This window comes from Manduca sexta, chromosome 27 (assembly GCF_014839805.1).
Source record: "Manduca sexta isolate Smith_Timp_Sample1 chromosome 27, JHU_Msex_v1.0, whole genome shotgun sequence".
NCBI classification, from domain to species: domain Eukaryota; kingdom Metazoa; phylum Arthropoda; class Insecta; order Lepidoptera; family Sphingidae; genus Manduca; species Manduca sexta.
This window is the reverse complement of record NC_051141.1, coordinates 11,210,112-11,228,090: the sequence shown is the minus strand read 5'-3', so window position 1 is coordinate 11,228,090 and position 17,979 is coordinate 11,210,112. Positions and strand designations below refer to the sequence as shown.

At 34.7% G+C, this 17,979-nt stretch overlaps 2 protein-coding genes across 5 annotated transcripts in view; one reads left to right on the top strand and one right to left on the bottom strand.

Annotated features, from left to right (window-relative positions):
* The window catches only part of LOC115447261 (coiled-coil domain-containing protein AGAP005037), a 247,084-nt gene extending 236,075 nt beyond the window's left edge, over positions 1-11,009 (top strand). Inside the window, 2 exon segments of the mRNA XM_037443911.1 lie at positions 250-400; positions 7,563-11,009. Of these exon segments, the coding sequence (XP_037299808.1) occupies positions 250-400; positions 7,563-8,345 (934 nt within the window). The 3' untranslated portion in view covers positions 8,346-11,009.
* Positions 11,007-17,979, bottom strand: part of LOC115447264 (tyrosine-protein phosphatase corkscrew) — a 37,006-nt gene continuing 30,033 nt past the window's right edge. For 3 of the 4 annotated variants that reach the window (XM_030174262.2, XM_030174264.2, XM_030174265.2), the window contains 10 exons: positions 17,310-17,463; positions 16,622-16,765; positions 14,652-14,783; positions 14,373-14,500; positions 13,881-14,045; positions 13,489-13,599; positions 13,198-13,288; positions 12,765-12,913; positions 12,625-12,663; positions 11,007-11,905 (listed from right to left, as the gene is read on the bottom strand). In XM_030174262.2, the coding sequence (XP_030030122.2) occupies positions 11,900-11,905; positions 12,625-12,663; positions 12,765-12,913; positions 13,198-13,288; positions 13,489-13,599; positions 13,881-14,045; positions 14,373-14,500; positions 14,652-14,783; positions 16,622-16,765; positions 17,310-17,463 (1,119 nt within the window). In that variant the 3' untranslated portion in view covers positions 11,007-11,899. The remainder of the gene's footprint in view (positions 11,906-12,624; positions 12,664-12,764; positions 12,914-13,197; positions 13,289-13,488; positions 13,600-13,880; positions 14,046-14,372; positions 14,501-14,651; positions 14,784-16,621; positions 16,766-17,309; positions 17,464-17,979) is intronic. The other variant, XM_030174263.2, reaches the window with a different exon arrangement.

The following is a 17,979-nucleotide window of genomic DNA, read 5'->3' as shown; positions in this document are numbered from 1 at the left end:
TCTTCGACACTCTTCCCATAAATTACAATGATTAATGCTAGTAAACTAAGTTGAGACTAGCAAGTTCTTGCATTAATATATTTCTCATCAACTCCTAGATGCGTTTATACTAGCGACAATTCTCAATTTTACGTATATGACTTGTCGAAAGTCGTGCAAGTTTATAATTTGCAGAAGTAGCATTCGGATCAACTATTTCACGTTTTATTGCTATTTGCTATTTAAACGTCGCGTTACGATTGCGTCCAGGCTCGCGTGCGTGCAAGAGCAGCGCCTGCCTCTCACCGACGGACGCATCTCGCCGGGCTCGTCCCAGAGCTCCACGTTCACAGCGTGCCCCTCCTCCGAGGAGTTCAACTCGGACAGCACGTGCCCCGCCATGCCCTCCCACCACAACAAGGTATTATCTCCACTATAATTAATTGTAATTGTTGCATTATTTACGTTAAGTCAATTGGCTAGGCCGTACATTTTTTTACTTGTATGTTGTGCCCACAATATATAACTTTACTTCAGTACAAATTTTACTGATTTATAGGATATTTTAGAATGAAAATTGGAATATTATTGGCCTATTATAATCGTCACTAATATACTTGTTACAATTAACTTTTATTTAATCTTAAAGTACTTAAGATATTGATAAGTCTCGCGGAAATAAATTGTCCTTTAACAATTACTTGTATACTCGTACAGGCAAGCGTGTAATAATTAGAAAAACTTTGTTTAAAGAAATTCCTATAAGTTATTAAAATGAGAAGTTCATGTATAAATAACATGACATTATTTTTCGGGGCACAACATAAAATATTATACTCTTAGGCACAAGAGGAAACCAATGCAGGAAACACATATTTTGTCAAAAAATGGCTCATTTAAATTTTACATTCGCATACAATAATTTTGTGTTAAATCGAAGGAATAAAGGAGTAGTAAAAAAAAAACAACATATACAACAAACCTTATTATTATTTTGTTATTTCGAATAGAAAAACTCTTGAATTTGTTTAAAAAAAATCAACACATTTATTACAACATAACATAACAACATAACATAAGAATTAGTATGCCAAAATATACAAATATTACGACAGCTAAAAGTACGAAAAAACAGAAATAACGAAAAAAGAATGTTCATGATTTTTTTTTTTGTATTCTCTTAAACTTTGATGACTGTGCCTAAGAGTATATTTTTTATAATAACATTTGGTATCAGAAATATTATTAGTTGAGTTATAAAATTCTGATTAGTAGAACCCACATTGGCTGTATATTCTAGTATTTCAAAATTTTGGGCTAGTCGAACTGGTCATATTGTGCTTGCAAAGGTCCGGTATTACATTATATTGTAATGTTATCTCGAATTATTTATTACAGGTATATAAAGCCGAATACTTCATAATAGGATCAATATTATAATGTTTATTTTACATATTATATTTATAAACATGCGCTTAACAATTGCAGGTTTGCCAAAAGTTATAAAATTTGCATTTTTTTCCTACAGTTTCAATAGTTTGCGAGGTGTTTACCATTTTTATTTGCACCCCAATCATACATTTCTATTATGCCCTTATGCAGTCTCTCTCGCTTTCTCAGCAGATAACGATGGTATCGCATATTAATATCAAAAATCTATGTTAATTACAACAGGAGTGTAATGTATACTTGAGACCACGACGTCGGCGGATCTTCTGCTTAAAATGCAGTAATCAATTTCAATAAATAATGTTCTTTTTTTATACTACTAGAGAAGTTACTTTTCTATGATGTCCCGTAAACAACCAACATTGCTTACATTAGCCATTGTAATAATAAAATCATGTATTAGTTGCGCAAACAACGTGAAATTTTAAAACGATTTATACATAACATGCACGACGAAAGCGCTGCCATCTAGTGCCACAATTAAATTCTTTCACCCTATCAACACTTGGTATTGTCGTAAAATATTCGAAAAAGGTGAAAAATAATTTAATTTGTTTATAAATTCTTTCATACGTGATTGTTGCATGACTTTAACCGTTTGCGTCACCCGCACAACGGAAGCTCTCAGAAGAAATAAAGTTGCGCGTTTTTCCACTTTTTTCATTAATGATCTGCTCCTTTCGGACATAGTGAGTCTTCATCGATAAAAGCGCTATCAACATTAAATTATTTTATTAATTCGAATATGACGTTCCTGAAATAAGCGCGTTCATAGAAACAAACTCTGCAGCTTTAATAATAGTATAGAGTATAGATATACCATATGTTACACTTTATATGAATAATATTTCAGAGGTTTTAATATGCGAAACGATCAACTCGTGCTCACAGTATGCACCCTTTTTTCAGTTACCCTCTGCATGCATTGCACCAACCGTAGTGTCACATTCAACAATATTCACCTACACATGAACTCATAAGTTTTATTTCGCTTCTTACTTTAATTTAGATTATGTACATTTCCTATATAGATTTACAAGCTCTGTGCATCATGGAGTTAACTGTTGTATGATTTAGTATCATTCTGTATATGTATTCTGAGTGATAATATGATTTGCCTCAAAATTTACGCGCAGTATGTGTTAAACGTGCATGAATATTGATAATCAAAATGAAAATTCGAGATGAAATTGGCATACGAAATTTATATTGTCATATAATTATATTACATCACGCTCTGTCCATTAGAAATATCATTTTATACACACGTAACGTAGAATAAGTAATCAAAATTAGCACCAAGAAATACAGCCGAAGGAAAAAACATCACCAAAAAATTGACGCATTAATAATTATATTTTTTTATTTATTTTTTATGATAAATAATTAAACTAAAAATTATTAATATTAATCTCCAGTCACTACAGGAGAGGTTGACTCGATGATATATTAGTTACTGCTCACTGGTGGTATACGGGTGGCTATCTGGGTAGGTCGAACCGCATTAATTATTTGAGACGCTAAGCAGCAGTAACGTTGTGTCTATTTCTTCCGGTTTGAAGGATATTGTAGCACGTCTCGTCATTTAAAGGCAATAAAAAACAATGAATGGTTAGTTTCGGACCGGGACGTCACGTATTGTTATTAAAGTTAAACCACCTAGTTGTAAACATCGACTCTACAATTTCTCGATATTCCATTGAAATTTATCAATAGTTAAGGGTAAACAAAAAAGAGACGATAGCCTGGTTGGTTGCGGAATGGACTGCCGAGACGAATGTTCGCAAGTTCAAAACCCAAGGACACACACCTCTGACTTTTCTAAATTATCTGTGTTTTTTTATGAATTATCGCTTGCTTTATCGGCGAAGGAAAATATTGTGAGGAAACTAGCGTAACTAAGAAATTCTCTATAGAAACTTTAAAGTTGTTATTATTAGGAAACTATAGTTGTTAAAGTTTTACCCTTTTGTCACATCTGCGAGCCCAGTATTAAATCGCGACCGCGTCATTGGGCGGAGGCCTGTCAGCAAATCTTATCAAAGAAAACGTTAGTCACGTAGGAAGGCAAGTTATTAAAAATTATGCTTTTCGCTGCTTTATTTACTGGGAGAAAGACATAAAATAAAATATTTTATAAACAAACCTTTTTCCTGAATGTACGGACTTATAGTGTTATCATTGTTAATTTAAGGTAGGTACTGTTTAATTAGTCTAATTATAAAGTAATGTTTCGTATTCTTTAAAACAGTTTTCTTAATTTGTTCTTTATTTATATTAAAGCTGATGAACAAAGCGAGGCTATTCATAGTGCAGAAAACATATCGGAAACAATTCAATATGTCGCTGGCCACAGTCACGGATATAATTCGTGTAAAATTATTATATAGGCCGTTTCTTTCGCTAATAAGACAGAGTGTGATGAAAACTTCAGAATACAAATGATTGAATTCTCTTGCACACACCCCTGTAACCAATGCACCATCCGTTAACGTTGCATTTTATAATCCTCGCTTAAGGAAAACAATGCCAATTTTAACATTAATACAATTCCTACATAGCGGCTGTCAATGCGATACCAAATCAGTGTGCACCCGTTTGCGGTATCAGCATTGTGAGCGCCTTTATCAAAATCAATCTGTAATGTAGGTATGATTAGAGGACGACAGTATTTAGTATGCGACAGATTACTCCGTCAGTAGTGTCACACGCACCTGTTGTAAAGCGGTTATCGATCAATGCTATTTAGCTAGACCATCGTGGGTTCGTTGCAACAGCTTTATTCAAATCTAAGCCCTAATGTAACTACCATTGTGCAATTATTGCCTTATTTTAACGATTTCATGGTGTTCTTCCCGCGATGGTACCCGTCAGTATGCCTGGAGACAGAGCAATTACTTCCGAGAGGCGATAGTAATTAACGAGTAATATATCTATTCGTAATATAACCATTACTTATGTTAACACTAGAACCGCCGAGGTTTAACAACTTCCTCCCAGCCAAACGCACAAACTTAAGTTTTATTTATTAGCGATATTATGGTCATTTTCATTTAACATGTCCTTTTTTTTTATTTATCATACTGGAATTTTGGGCGCGTGCTTTAGGCGCTCACAATCCTTGAAAATTGAGTAACTGTGCTGAGGACAACCCACTAACGGGTTAGGAAGTACGAGCTTTATATCGGGACGGCCACTGGGAGAGAATGAGACATCAACATTTATAAGATAAGCGTACTAAACAATCTATGCGTACCGTCTTCGTAGGCATGAGGCCAAACTATTTGAACGGTCGCGGGGACGGGGAACGCGACGAGGTGGTGTTCGAGTTTCAAGAACTCGTTTTACAACAAATAACCATAATAGTGACAACGTTGTCGGGATCGGTTACAAATGATAGATTCTGAAGGAAAACATTGTAAACCAATTTAAATTATTTTTATTGAATGGTACTTTTATATTTTGTATCATTTGTGTTCTTGCGAAAGTACTCGTATATATGAAAAAAAGCTTTTTTTCTTTGTTTACCCACTTTCCGTATATTTTGATAATTGTAATTATGTTTTATGATTATGATTGGTATGAAAGTAAAATACTGAATTGAAATTTATAGCAAATATCGATGAGACACCTTGGAACAGCGGCGGTTCTAATGTTACACAAGTTATAATATTTTAAGAATTTTATTCTTTTTATCATATTTATTCACGTCCATATTATTTTTATACGTATACAGTTCCAAAGATTTTTATTGCCATTTGAATATGTTCCATATTTTTATTCAGATTATTGAACAGCCCGCTATTATTTCTTATTCTTATTTTGTAGGCATGTTAGTAATGCTTAGCAATAATAATATTATTATGCTTGAACGATAAATTCAATTCGTGACATTCATCGACTCATCAAAACATATTTTTTTCAGTTCAATCAATATTGAAAAAATCGGTACGCATGCTTATATTTTAGGTACTTACATTTAACTTATTAAGAAGTATAAGTACATTGAATGTTTTCGTGTATGGGTTGTCTTTGAAAATGGCTGGTTGATAGTAATAGATAATAATAAAACAACCCAATTGAAATAATTTGAGCCGTTTTCATAGACTGTGAATTGACTTTAGCGAAGAATTGGTAGCCCTGTCGTTACACAACTTTCTACTGAATTATGACGTACGTAAAATCATGATCACTATAGAGTTTCATCTATCTATCTATGCAATAATTACAGATCAGTTGAAAGTTGTTTATAAAATGAACAGTATTTAATGAAACATGTGACAAAATTGTTTGAATTTTTTCTAATACATGTGGAATTGGCCTTATTTCACTTGGACATTTTTTACTGTTGTGTTAATACACCGAGACAGTTATACTGCACGTTGCATGAATAGTTAAGTTATCTCGTGTGCCCTAATTAACTGATAAACCGTTTCGGACTAAAGGCTGTTGAAGCATATATAAATATAATATTTGACATAATACTGACTTACATATAGATATTTAATTAATGAAGTTTTGATTTCTGCAACAAACAATAACGCAAGTTCGTCTGACTTTTTATACTACTTCGACGCATTCGTCAGTGACGGGTTTATCGCACAATATGTGTCATTATATACAGTTTTGCACCTATCAATATCAACTGTACTGACGCATTATCATGTTTTACCTTCGGCCGACGTTTAACCATTTTGAAAACAAACATTATAAACAGTTTTTTTTTAAACATTTCCTTATTAACTTTGGAATTTTCCACATTATCGGCACGTTGCACCGAGTATATATAAGGGTAAATATGAGGAGTGCGCAAGTACAGTGTCGAGTTGTAATAATACGCATGTCGTGATAGAAGCTTTACACGATAGGTTGTGCATCTTGCTGTTTTTGTTTTTGTTGCAGCGCGTTCTCAGTACCAGAAGCACCTCAGAGCCCGCCACTGGGAACGAATGAATTGCCTTAACGCCCTCATCATAACCTATTTTCTATGCACCACTAGACTTTCTCCAATGATATCTTCACTTCCTTTCATTAGATATTCTCTTCCCTCTATTTTTCTTTGTATAGTTTAACCGTTTACAACCCTACCCGCCTTGCCAAAGGTGTATCTAAGAAAGATTCAATTTCTCCATCCGTATGGTGGTTCTTCTTGACATCTTTAGTTTTATTTAGCTACATAATTACTAACTCAAGCATCCGGAGCACAGGTAATTTTATTTTACAATTAACATTACGCTTTTAAACAATAATTCTAATTGAAATGATACAAAACCCTTTTTATTACTATAGCACTCTCAATAAAGTATACATGTAGATAATTGCAAGATTCACAAGAGCTTTGATTAGTTTAGATTTGATCACAGTCACTTTCGACATTAGCTTCCTTTTAAGTAGAGGGTTGATAAATTCGATATTTAATATTACTTACTATATAGTATACACACCACTTGCATATACGAAGTTTAAAATTTTTTGACTAATGGCAAAATCATCACAATTGTTAAGAGTCAAATAATAAATATTTTAAAATTCCTTATTTTTATAACATTTTCTAAGTCACTTTTTTGTACGGTTCATTTTGTAATTATCTCACATGAGCCCGGTGCGTCGCTCGTGTCTATATTTTGTTCTATATATTTATCGATTCGCATCTGTTCACCTGTACGGCGTCTCCGATACTCAACACTGTTTTGTTTAGTTTACCCCAGTTTACAAGCAGCTAGATATTTTACACCTTTCATTTATTTTTATTGTAGTATAAATTTTCTGTCACGTGTTTCAATGTTAATCATCCAGAAAAACCTTCAACAATACTATTTCCTTCATCTGCTAGTTGGTGACAAAAAGAGGCAATCGCCTTTTTGTTTTATATTTTATTCTTTTTGAATGATTGTGGTCGCATTAAGACATTTAGATTTATAAATCACTGTGAATACTGAGTGTTCTTAATGGATCTCATTATTTGAATGAATGTTTCTAAATGTTTATTTGGAATCAGTGTTGTATATTTTCAAAGGTGCGGTTGCAATGCACGTTCGCTACTTTGTCACGTTACAAAGCTGTTTGCAACCGCACTTTTATAATATGTTTTGGAGATCTGTGGACTCGGCTAGAAGTGGTCGAATGGTGCACAGGGCGCCTCTGTCGGGTACGTCGGTCGAGCCGCTGCGGGCCGGGGAGCAACGGACGTGCGGCCCGAGAACGCGCTCGACGCTCTACTAGACGAGCTACAAACGTTCGCCAAACCGAATGAGCGTGGCGAGCGAATCGAGCGCAACGAGCGTGGCGGCCGCGGCGAGGGCCCCCTGCGCCGCCTACATTCGTACCCCAGTGGCAGCGACACCGACGCTTCGCCGCCCGTGCGCGCGCGTGGCCAGCACCCACCCAAGCCCCCCGTGCCTGAGCGACACCCGGAGCTGCTGGCGCTGGCTGCACGCCGCGCGCCCCCGCCGCCGCCGCCGCGCACCACCTCGCGCTCGCCCCTCGCCTCGCCGACATCCCCGTCATCGCCCCCACGCATTGATCCCGAATCCTGCCCTTCTGACACCAACGTAGACGATGACAATGTGGCTTCACGACAGGCAGTTCTCGAACAGCGACATCAAGAGTTGTTGAAGAAACAGAAAGCGCTGCAGGAGCAGTACGCTCGCCTACAAATGATCCAGCGCAGCGGGCCGACACTGCCACCGAACGCGCAGCCCGATCTCAAGAAAACTGGCAGCGAGTCCAACCTGCTCACCAAGATGAACCTCAATCTCGCTCCAGCGGCAATATCTGGTAGTATGACGCACTTAGCTGGTGATTGTAAAAAGAATGGCACAGAGAGCCCGACCATAGACATGCAGGGTTGCCAGGGCTCCAATAAGGCGGAGTCTGTCTCCACCACTAATAAGGTGTATCAGACCGACATCCTGTGACCCTGCGGTCGCTGCCACACCATATCCGTCTGAGTTGTTTTCCTAATTGTTTTGAAATATTCGTTTTATATTGTAAGGCACTAAATCGAAGCGATTTATTTCCTTTGTTAGTGATAAGTATTACTCGCGTCTGCGAGCGGGTAACATAGTCAAGTTACAATATACAGTTTCATTTTAAGTAAGTATAATTTTGCATTGTTATTGCGGAAGGGTTACACGCTTCTAATGTTATAATTGAATGGTTAAAGCGTTTCTTGTTTAAAACTGATTATAATCCAAACGATGCAATACAAACGACGACGTCCCAGCACGAATACCGGATCAACCGAAATGCCTAAATTAATTAGCGACAAACTCAAAAATAAAAAATATAAAAAAAATAACAATTCAATGACCGTAAATATATATGTTATTGATATATTAACTGCTTGTATAATTCGCACAGGCCGTCATCTCGTGTTACTGGCTAGATAATATCACTGTAGAAGTGAGAGCATATTCATTCAAGTTTGAGATATTCCCCGTGTATCCACTATCTAGATGTATATAATACATTAATATAGATGTAACCCTAGCCTACCTTATCTTAGATAGTTCCTAATGTTTTTACTACCTTAATCCTTAAGAATTTGCACAATAACGAGTGCCAAATTTACTTTCACCTTCCCCACATCGCTCCTTTGGATACGAAGTTTAGGAACATTGAAATTATATAAATCAAATGACTCACTGTATTTTATGGTAATTTCCATGTAACCAAATACAACGAAGGAATGTTGTACGCCAAACAATTACTGTCTAGTTAACAATTAATTTCATAAATAAGCTAAACTATTTAATATTTATGACGGCAATTTGAACTACAAAAACACACGTTTGGTAATACAAAGAAATAAAATAAATCGTCTGTGATAAGAAAAAGTTACCTAGTAAAATGCATAAGAATTGAATTTTGCTATTTTGACGCGTATTTTTTCGCAATATATAAGTTATGAGATTTAAAGTTCTATCCCGTACAGCAAGGCCACAATACTAATGCCTTCTGAATAAAGTACTACTGTTGTATCTCGCGCGGAAATTAAATCTGTCGCACCAAAAAAACTACTAAGCGCATTTTGCAAGTTGTGGTCTGCACTTATGTAAGGAATAGTACATTGAATACGTATAAGCGGACAGCGGAAAGCTAAGAAATTGCTTTTGTCAACTGCCACTGCATTAACATTTTCCTTGCAAAATGGGTGACGGCGGTAAATACAGCGGCATGCATCTCCACGCGCGTTTCTCTAGTACAATTTTATCGAAATTTATTCTTATAGTTAATTTGTCTACATAAACACAATATACACGATTTATTTTAATAACAGTCGTACACGTCGCCATATAATGAGCAGTAGAAAAATAGTCGCCACATCACCAGAATACTCGCACGCATGAACCGTCATTAATATTATCATAGTTAAATCTTTAAAAATAACATTATAGTATAAATGTGGTCAAATTGTATTAAAAATGGTAAATAAACAAGTGATATTGTATAAATGTAATTCATTAAAATATCCTTATTTTTAGACTCAAAGTATATCTGCATTAGATAATATACGTATAGAGTCTAGATTTTTAGCATTACGGCGGCAATTTAATTTTGAAAGCGTTAATTCGATAACCATATAAAATTCATTCAAAAAACATAATAGTTATTGTTAGTTTATAAAATAAAGACGGTACCTATCATTCTAAGTTTTGATACAAGTTAAAACATTCAAATAATACGACGACCCGTTAGGAAATTCTTGTTGGCGCATTCAAAATTAAAGCCGACTATGGTACACCAACAATTAATAGTTGGCGCTTCTTGATGTCTGTTGCGATTCACATAATATTTAAAAAATAACATTATGCACAAAATAAAACAAAGCACTTAGACGTTATTTTTGCGGATATTGATGTTTCTCTACGGAGCGATCGCTGGTACTTGATTTTTCAGCTTTATTGAGCTTCTATAGCTTTATATAATTGTACGGACATATTCTATTATACATGTGCTTGTGCTAAGTTTATATTATGGCGCAATAAACAATAACTAGGGTTTGCGTACGGTTCTAATATATTCTAACACCGTAAATATATTTAACTAGACAAACTTATCGATGTCCGTATGTAAAAAGTAAGGAATTGTACGTGTTACTATTGCCACTACTAGTTTATTTTAGTAATTTCGATTGTGCTCATTTATTATTTCAATAAATTAGAAGCAAAATTTACACTGCGCGTCTTCGCATTTTTGCTTCTCCGATTTGAAAAATGACGTTCAGGAGATGGATTATTTGGTAGAAATGATTCTTATTCGAATATTGTGCACTGTATTAAATATTTAAATGTTAATAGGTCTAATGAAATGGTTCCACCTTTTTATCATTTCGCGACTTGTTTTTTTCATAGTTTATTGTATTTTAATTAAGGGAATGAATTATTAAATTTTAGTTGAAAAACTGTGCGATAAATTATTTTATTGTAGCTTAAAGCTTACCGTATTATATTTGTTATTAACATAATTTATGTGCTATTAATGTTTAGTTGTAAAACCATGTTAACTGAATAGTTAAATCCAAAATAGCTTTCAAATGTTTTAATGTAAAATTAAATATACACATAATCGTGAAGTTATGTTTCATTGTTTTATTTATTATGAATTCCTTTATTGTTAAGAACTTAAACCCATATACAGTAATGGTCCATATTCCTTGTTGCGGCTATACCTGCGTAAAACAGTCTTTCTAGCTTAATAGTTCCATTGCGTAATTTTCTGGAATGAAAGTATGCTTAGTATGAAAGTCATCAAAAATCGTACTTTTCACATTTAGTTTCTCCTTATAAACATGAAATCGTTTAAATATATTCACAAACTTTACGTAATATTTTGACTTATGACGATTTGAGTTCTAGAAATTTACTACTTATTTGTAATAAATTTTAATTTAATTTTAGCCGGGATAGGCCATTGCCGAGAATAACTCAATGTAAAATGCATGTATATAACTATTTTTTATTAAGCGTAACTTATAGTCTAATAATATGATAGTATATAGATCGGTTGAAGTAACATTGTGACTGGATCAAGACTCATTTGACGAATCCATTATTGCTGGAACCAATGGTACGCAATGATTGCTATCAATATGGGCTTTTTTGAAAATCAGTCAAAATTCGTATGTAGTACCTCAACGTGGGCAAGAATTGCCGCACCATTGGACATGTTCAAACAGGATTCAATAATTGCGTATGATTCGTGTAAATGAGACTTAAACAAAACAACAGCAGCAAAGACAATGTTCTTAATGTCTTACAGGGAGAACTGTAGCATACAATCTTAGACATTAAAGTCAATATTGGAGCATGATTTTATAAATACAAATCTGATAATAATAATAATAATCGCACAAAAAAATCGAACATTTTACACAAAATTACATACTATTTCACATAACATCACATTTTTATTGTAAGTCTCAAATCACTTTGGTGCAATGGCGCGGATCACTTTGCGCGTCACTTTTCTAGATCTGTAAAAGATAATAGTAACATTATTCAATACAATACAATCACGCTTTTATCTCCAAAGAGAATAGGTAGAGCAGAGACGCAATAAGTGCACCAATTTCTTTTAATTTTATACGTGTTGCTTTATAACTAGCTTATCTACTTGTAAACGTAGGGACGTTCAAGGATAGGGATCTTAGAGGTTAAAACTCCTCTTAAGTTCATTATTTTTTCTCTTACTGCCATGGAGGGAAGTGGACAATTAATATTTCCAACTTTTCCCTGTCTTTCTATTTGATTAATTTCGTTGGGGGATAATAACAAATTAGTCTTCCCTGAGACTCGCCGAGCTTCACCGCTCGGTGTCGTAAAATGCGTGCTACTGCTGATCCTGGCTTCAGGAGCTATAGTGACGGGTGTCAGGGCAGGAAATTCTTTAGTACACCTACTTTTCACCAATGCATACCGTCCCATAATGTTATAAAAACGCAATTATAGGGCTGCATAAATCTTATATTGAGCATAACTTTAATGCAACTATTCCACAAAGGGAGTCCAGATCAGATACAAAATTTTCTTTCTTTGGCTTTAACTATCCAGGAAGTGCTATGTGAGCAAATTATTAATCAAATTAGTTTTGTATTTTTTTTTTTATTATTTATTTCTACAAACCCAAAGATCTTCATAAACTTTAGGATATATTTAAGAACGGAGAGGCTTTAGCTAGTAATTGCCTAATTACCTTTTTATTTATTAAATAATACGCCAATGACACATGCATCTAAAAATCACAAATCATAATAATAAAGAATCTGATACATAATATGACTATTAAAGGTAGGCACAGTATTGCCTGTGATTTTATTGATAAATTAACTTTACCTGCTTCTTCATTTTTATATTTCTGTTTTCGATATAATTCTGTAGCGCGAAGTATATAAATCTGTACTGAGCTTTGTTCTGGACCATTCCACTACGTTGTGCCCTTACTAACTTTACTGTTGAATGAACGTCAATATCACAACTGAAGCCTGCAACAAGCATATACAATTTATAACTTATTATCTGAACTGTGAACAATAACGTAAGTAATGGAGAATAGCATTCAATATCATGGACAAATATTGTATCATTCCATTCGCTTAGCGGCAATACAACAATCACATTGCAACATAATGGAACAGTCTATTAAAACAGCATACATATTCAAATTCGCATTCACTGCAAACATCGCAATTAGCAATGGTATATATCTTTAACAAGGAAACACCAAAGCAATATTATTTCGCAATAGCATTTCAACAACAAATCTTACCAGAAGATTTAACTTTGTCGATGAGCATGTCTAGTACAATGAATGTGCCTGTTCTCCCCACACCCGCGGAACAGTGGACACAAAGTACGTTCTGAAATAAAAGAGGAATTACTTGGAAAATAAATCTTAATACGTTTCACTAAGAGATTAAGGAGAAGAGGTAGTGATGATGATTCCGGTTCTTTATGCTGGTTTTCTTTTAATGCAACTACATAATGTTACACTGTTTATTTAGTGATACACAAAATAATTATAAATCAATACAAATATATCAAAATTCTTTCGAGATACCTGCTCTGGCGCATTTTTCTCCTGTGCAATCTCACTCATTCTCCTATTGATGTCGTCTATAAAAGCTAATAACCCGTCCGGGTCAGGCGGCGTCCCGTGATCTGGCCACGCCTGAAATTTAATGTTTAAATAATTATTAGCAGCAGTACATACCTACACCATTACCCATACACATTATTACATATTGTGTCACCCACTAGGAGTTTGGCAAAAAGAAAATTTCGGAACCCTTGTTAACAATACTACAATTTTGTAGGTATAATGGTTATAAGTGAGGTCTCATAAGACCAATACTGACAAAAGATTTTTGGGGACGACATAATTCGAAAGAAGGAAGTTATTCAACTGTATACCCATGTAAGTATTTATAGAAATCAATTAAAATGTCTTACCGTATACTGGTACTGGAAGATGGTCCTGCAGCAATGTTTGTCGTTGTGCACATCGATTTCTCTCACCAAGTACTCTTCGTAATGTGTTTCCGATATTGACCTGACTATGAGGTTGTCATACCGCTCCTCATGACCTGACATAGGCCAATAACGCTCACACTTCTTCTGCAGATAGAATATTGTAAATAATCAATAAATGTTCAAATCCAAAACGTTATATATAATATTCATACAAAAAAGGTACACACTATTTTGTTAAGCTTTATAGTATTATGTATAGTTTTAATATATTCATTTCTTTTTCTTATTTGCGAATCAGCGTGATACATGGATGATGTAAAACATAATTAGTATGTACCTAATACAAATAGCTTATATCACTATTGAAAAATTGGAAGCCTGTAGTGGTGCTAACACTTGCAACTAAAAAAGGGTAAGTATGTATTCTTTATCATTTTATTGTTTAATAAATTTCAATAAATGGGAGCGTACCTTGCCATTTTCGACTTCGTTGGTGATCATGGCTATAACACGAATGTCTTCCTGCCATATCATTCGCCAGAAATCGTCTTTTGTGTTAGATAGACATCCTTGCGCTGCGATGTACATTTTCTCTTTTACTGAAAGTAAAATACTGAGTTAATATAATAGCAATGGTTTTTAAACGAATAATTTTAACTAATCCTTAGTTTACTATCATTGTTACTTATTTATTGTTTTCAATTATTTTTATTAGATCCATATTTTAATAAGTTAATAAGTTGTAGGTACCTGGGTCTGGACAAATGTTTCCATTAATTTTGTCTAGCTTGAGACTTTTCTTCACCTCTCGTAGGGCGTCATCTGATAGAGATTTCGTGACGAGAGGCGTGACTTTCTTCAAATCGCTCTTCAGAATCAAAGCTGTAATAAAACAAAGCTATCATATTAATGCATTCAATACATGATGGCAGCATTTATCTAAAGATACTCTTGGCATACTTTTCTATAAGCTTTTCGGACATTATTTTGGATACTACTTGTTTTAACATTAGCGGTGCGACCGCAGCGTGTTTTGAGCGTGGCAGCTGCGCATGTCTTGTTAGGTATAGATTTACCTTTTTGCGTGATCGCAACGCTGCTGCCCCGATGAAGCCGCGCGGCTTAAGGCGCTAGTCAAACAGGACGTGTGTTTTATTTTTGAAAACACAGTCTAGAATCTAGACTCTAGATTATTTTAAAAGAACATTATGTATAAGAAGAATCTAAAACCCATTAAACAAGGGAGTTTTTGTTGTCTCTACCACAGTAGGTACTGCGCAGTCACTCAAAAATATCATGTATGTACTTCACGTAACTACGCATCCATATTGACATTTGCATAACTGACATAATCACTCATTGTGCTCGGTACGTACGTGATGAACAGAATCTCATCGATTGTATTCATGAAACACGCAAAACGCATTAAAATTGCGCCAACGTCCAAATGACGCAGTAGCTCAATATTTTCCTCGTCTTGTTGCACCAAAATTAATTACGTATACTTTACATGCCTTAAATTGTAATCGCATCAATACGCATTCATGCGGCACTGTTTTTATTGGGGAAGAACCGATATCTAAAGTGCATACTTTAAAGCTTAAGTTTTACCTACTTTTCTTTATGTAACTACTTATTACTTAACAATGCTATCGTAAGTATGTAACGCATTTGGAGTTACGTTTATATAAGTTTCTTATGAAATTGTGAATATAATAATATGTTAAATGCTAAATCAATGAATACGACAAAAATTATTAGATACGTTTTGTTTCGTCTACACTGTACAGAGTTGAAGGAGTAGTTTGTTTTAAAGCACCGTATCCTGCAGCTGATTGTTTCAAATATAAATTATAAACAGTAACCATCACGTGCCTACAAATAACCCTGCACGATGTACTATACTATGTGACCAGCGGAACACACCGATATTTGTTTATTTATTAGGTTTTTCAGCAGACTTAACACTACTACTATAATGCAAGCCCAAGTTAGGAAAACTCACTATTCACATAATTTAATCTAAAAGTGACTTAAGCTCAGAAAATTTAACAATGATCTACTATAAACCTACCTGATTTTTTTTCACCCAGATTACCATCACGATATACTCCTAGGTAACAATAAAATTAGATCCATAAAGTTTATATCTATTTCAATAATTACATAATGATGGAAACTGCATGCAATACACGTAGTTGAAGGAAAATACGAGAGATTACAAAAATAACTGCACCTACTTAAGTTCTTACTAGTCTTACTATAGGTAAACCCAAGCTGACAGATGCCGCGGAATATTAGGGGCCGACGCGTCTTATTGTACATGAACGGAAAAAATATTTAAAAAAAGAAAGAGAGTGAATTACGACGTTATATCAAATAGAATAAATATTATTTCATTACTATGTCCCATTCTTTTCCCAGAACCGCGTTTGGACCTCAGCGCAGACTATAAACCTTATAAGTCCTACTAACTCTACAAAAACGTGCGGACATGTCGCAATTTGTTTGCCATAAGCATTAAAGAATCGACATTTCTATTTGTGTTCAATACCGCCTCCAGAGTTACTTCGATCAGTCAAGTTGACACTTGATCCACAATAAAGTACAAATGCTCGCAACCCAAACCGAGAGCATCATGCAAACATCATAAATTTGTAAATTTAAACGAAACTTAGACAACATATTGTCCCTGCATTAAAACTTAAAAATGCACTTACATTTCACACTGTTTAGGCTTTCATTAGACGACTGCACAGAACTACACGAGTCGGACAAACGGGTAGTACGAACGTAACTGGCATTTATGTAGTCGGACTCACACTTGTTGTCTCGCCTTCCTAGCACCACACGGGTTTGGTCATCTGAAAAAAGGAAGGGCAATCTAAATAATATAAACAACTAGCTGACCCGACAGACGTTGTCCCGTCTTAACTATGAATTTGCAGCGCGCATTCTGTCTATCGCTGACAGTTATTTCAAACAATTGACAGTTACATAAAATTAATATTTTCGTTAAGTTTTCTTAAATTTTCTAATTTTCCGCGCAATTTTTTAATTTTTTCTTTCATAAGAATCTTCTCCTGACAATGACAAACACAACAAAAAAAATAGTGAAATCGGTCCAGTCGTTCACGATTGATGGCTTGACCAAGGGAAACAGGGATTCATTTTTATATATATATAGATAGATTAAACGATAAAATCCCAGAAATGCAGGTACCCTGACAGATATAATCATATTATAATTATTCTAAAAAAGATTAAACGTATTTTTCCATATAAAACCATAACTCTTGGTTAAGTAATTCTTAGCAGGTAATTTTTTTTCAATTCATGTATAAAACATATAAATCAAGCTTTGAACTGGAGTAATAGGTGCACTATTTACTATATTATAGTACTTACATGGAAGAATATTCCGATATCTGTTTTTGGTAGTATTCTCCGCCTTCATACCTTCGTTGGTTGTGAAAATGTGACGGTCGTCCAACATTTTTAATGATTGAAATTCTCCGTCAAAACCAGTGTTGTAGTCTAGCTTCTGGAAATCCTCCATCTCCTGTAGAACAAATGTTCATAGATGAAAATAAAGTAACGACAATGACATGAAAATATTGCAACAAAACATACAAATGTGTAACGTCGCCGATTTTTAAGCAATTATAACCTATAAAAGACCAGTAACAAAAATTTATTGTAATGAAAGGTTTTGTAATCAATGTAGAACCGTGGTAGAGGAATAAATAAATTGAGTTCTGCCATCGTTTTATAGCCCGAAAAATATAAAGACCAGTACGACCAATGGTCGTTTCAAAATTCATCAATCATATGTAATCACAGCACACCTGGGGCGACATGCAGCTCAAAAGCGCATGTTCTGGTACACGTGCGAAGCCGCATGCCTCCGGACTATAATGTTTTATTCAATATCTCGTAACAGAGAGCATAACAATAAGCCGGCCTTTTGTCATAACCACGTGATTGTCTTATCTTTATTTATGCCATAAGACCCGCGGTTATTTCTGACTGTCGCAATTTATTAAATTGACTAAATGATAAAAAAAATCGGACTTCA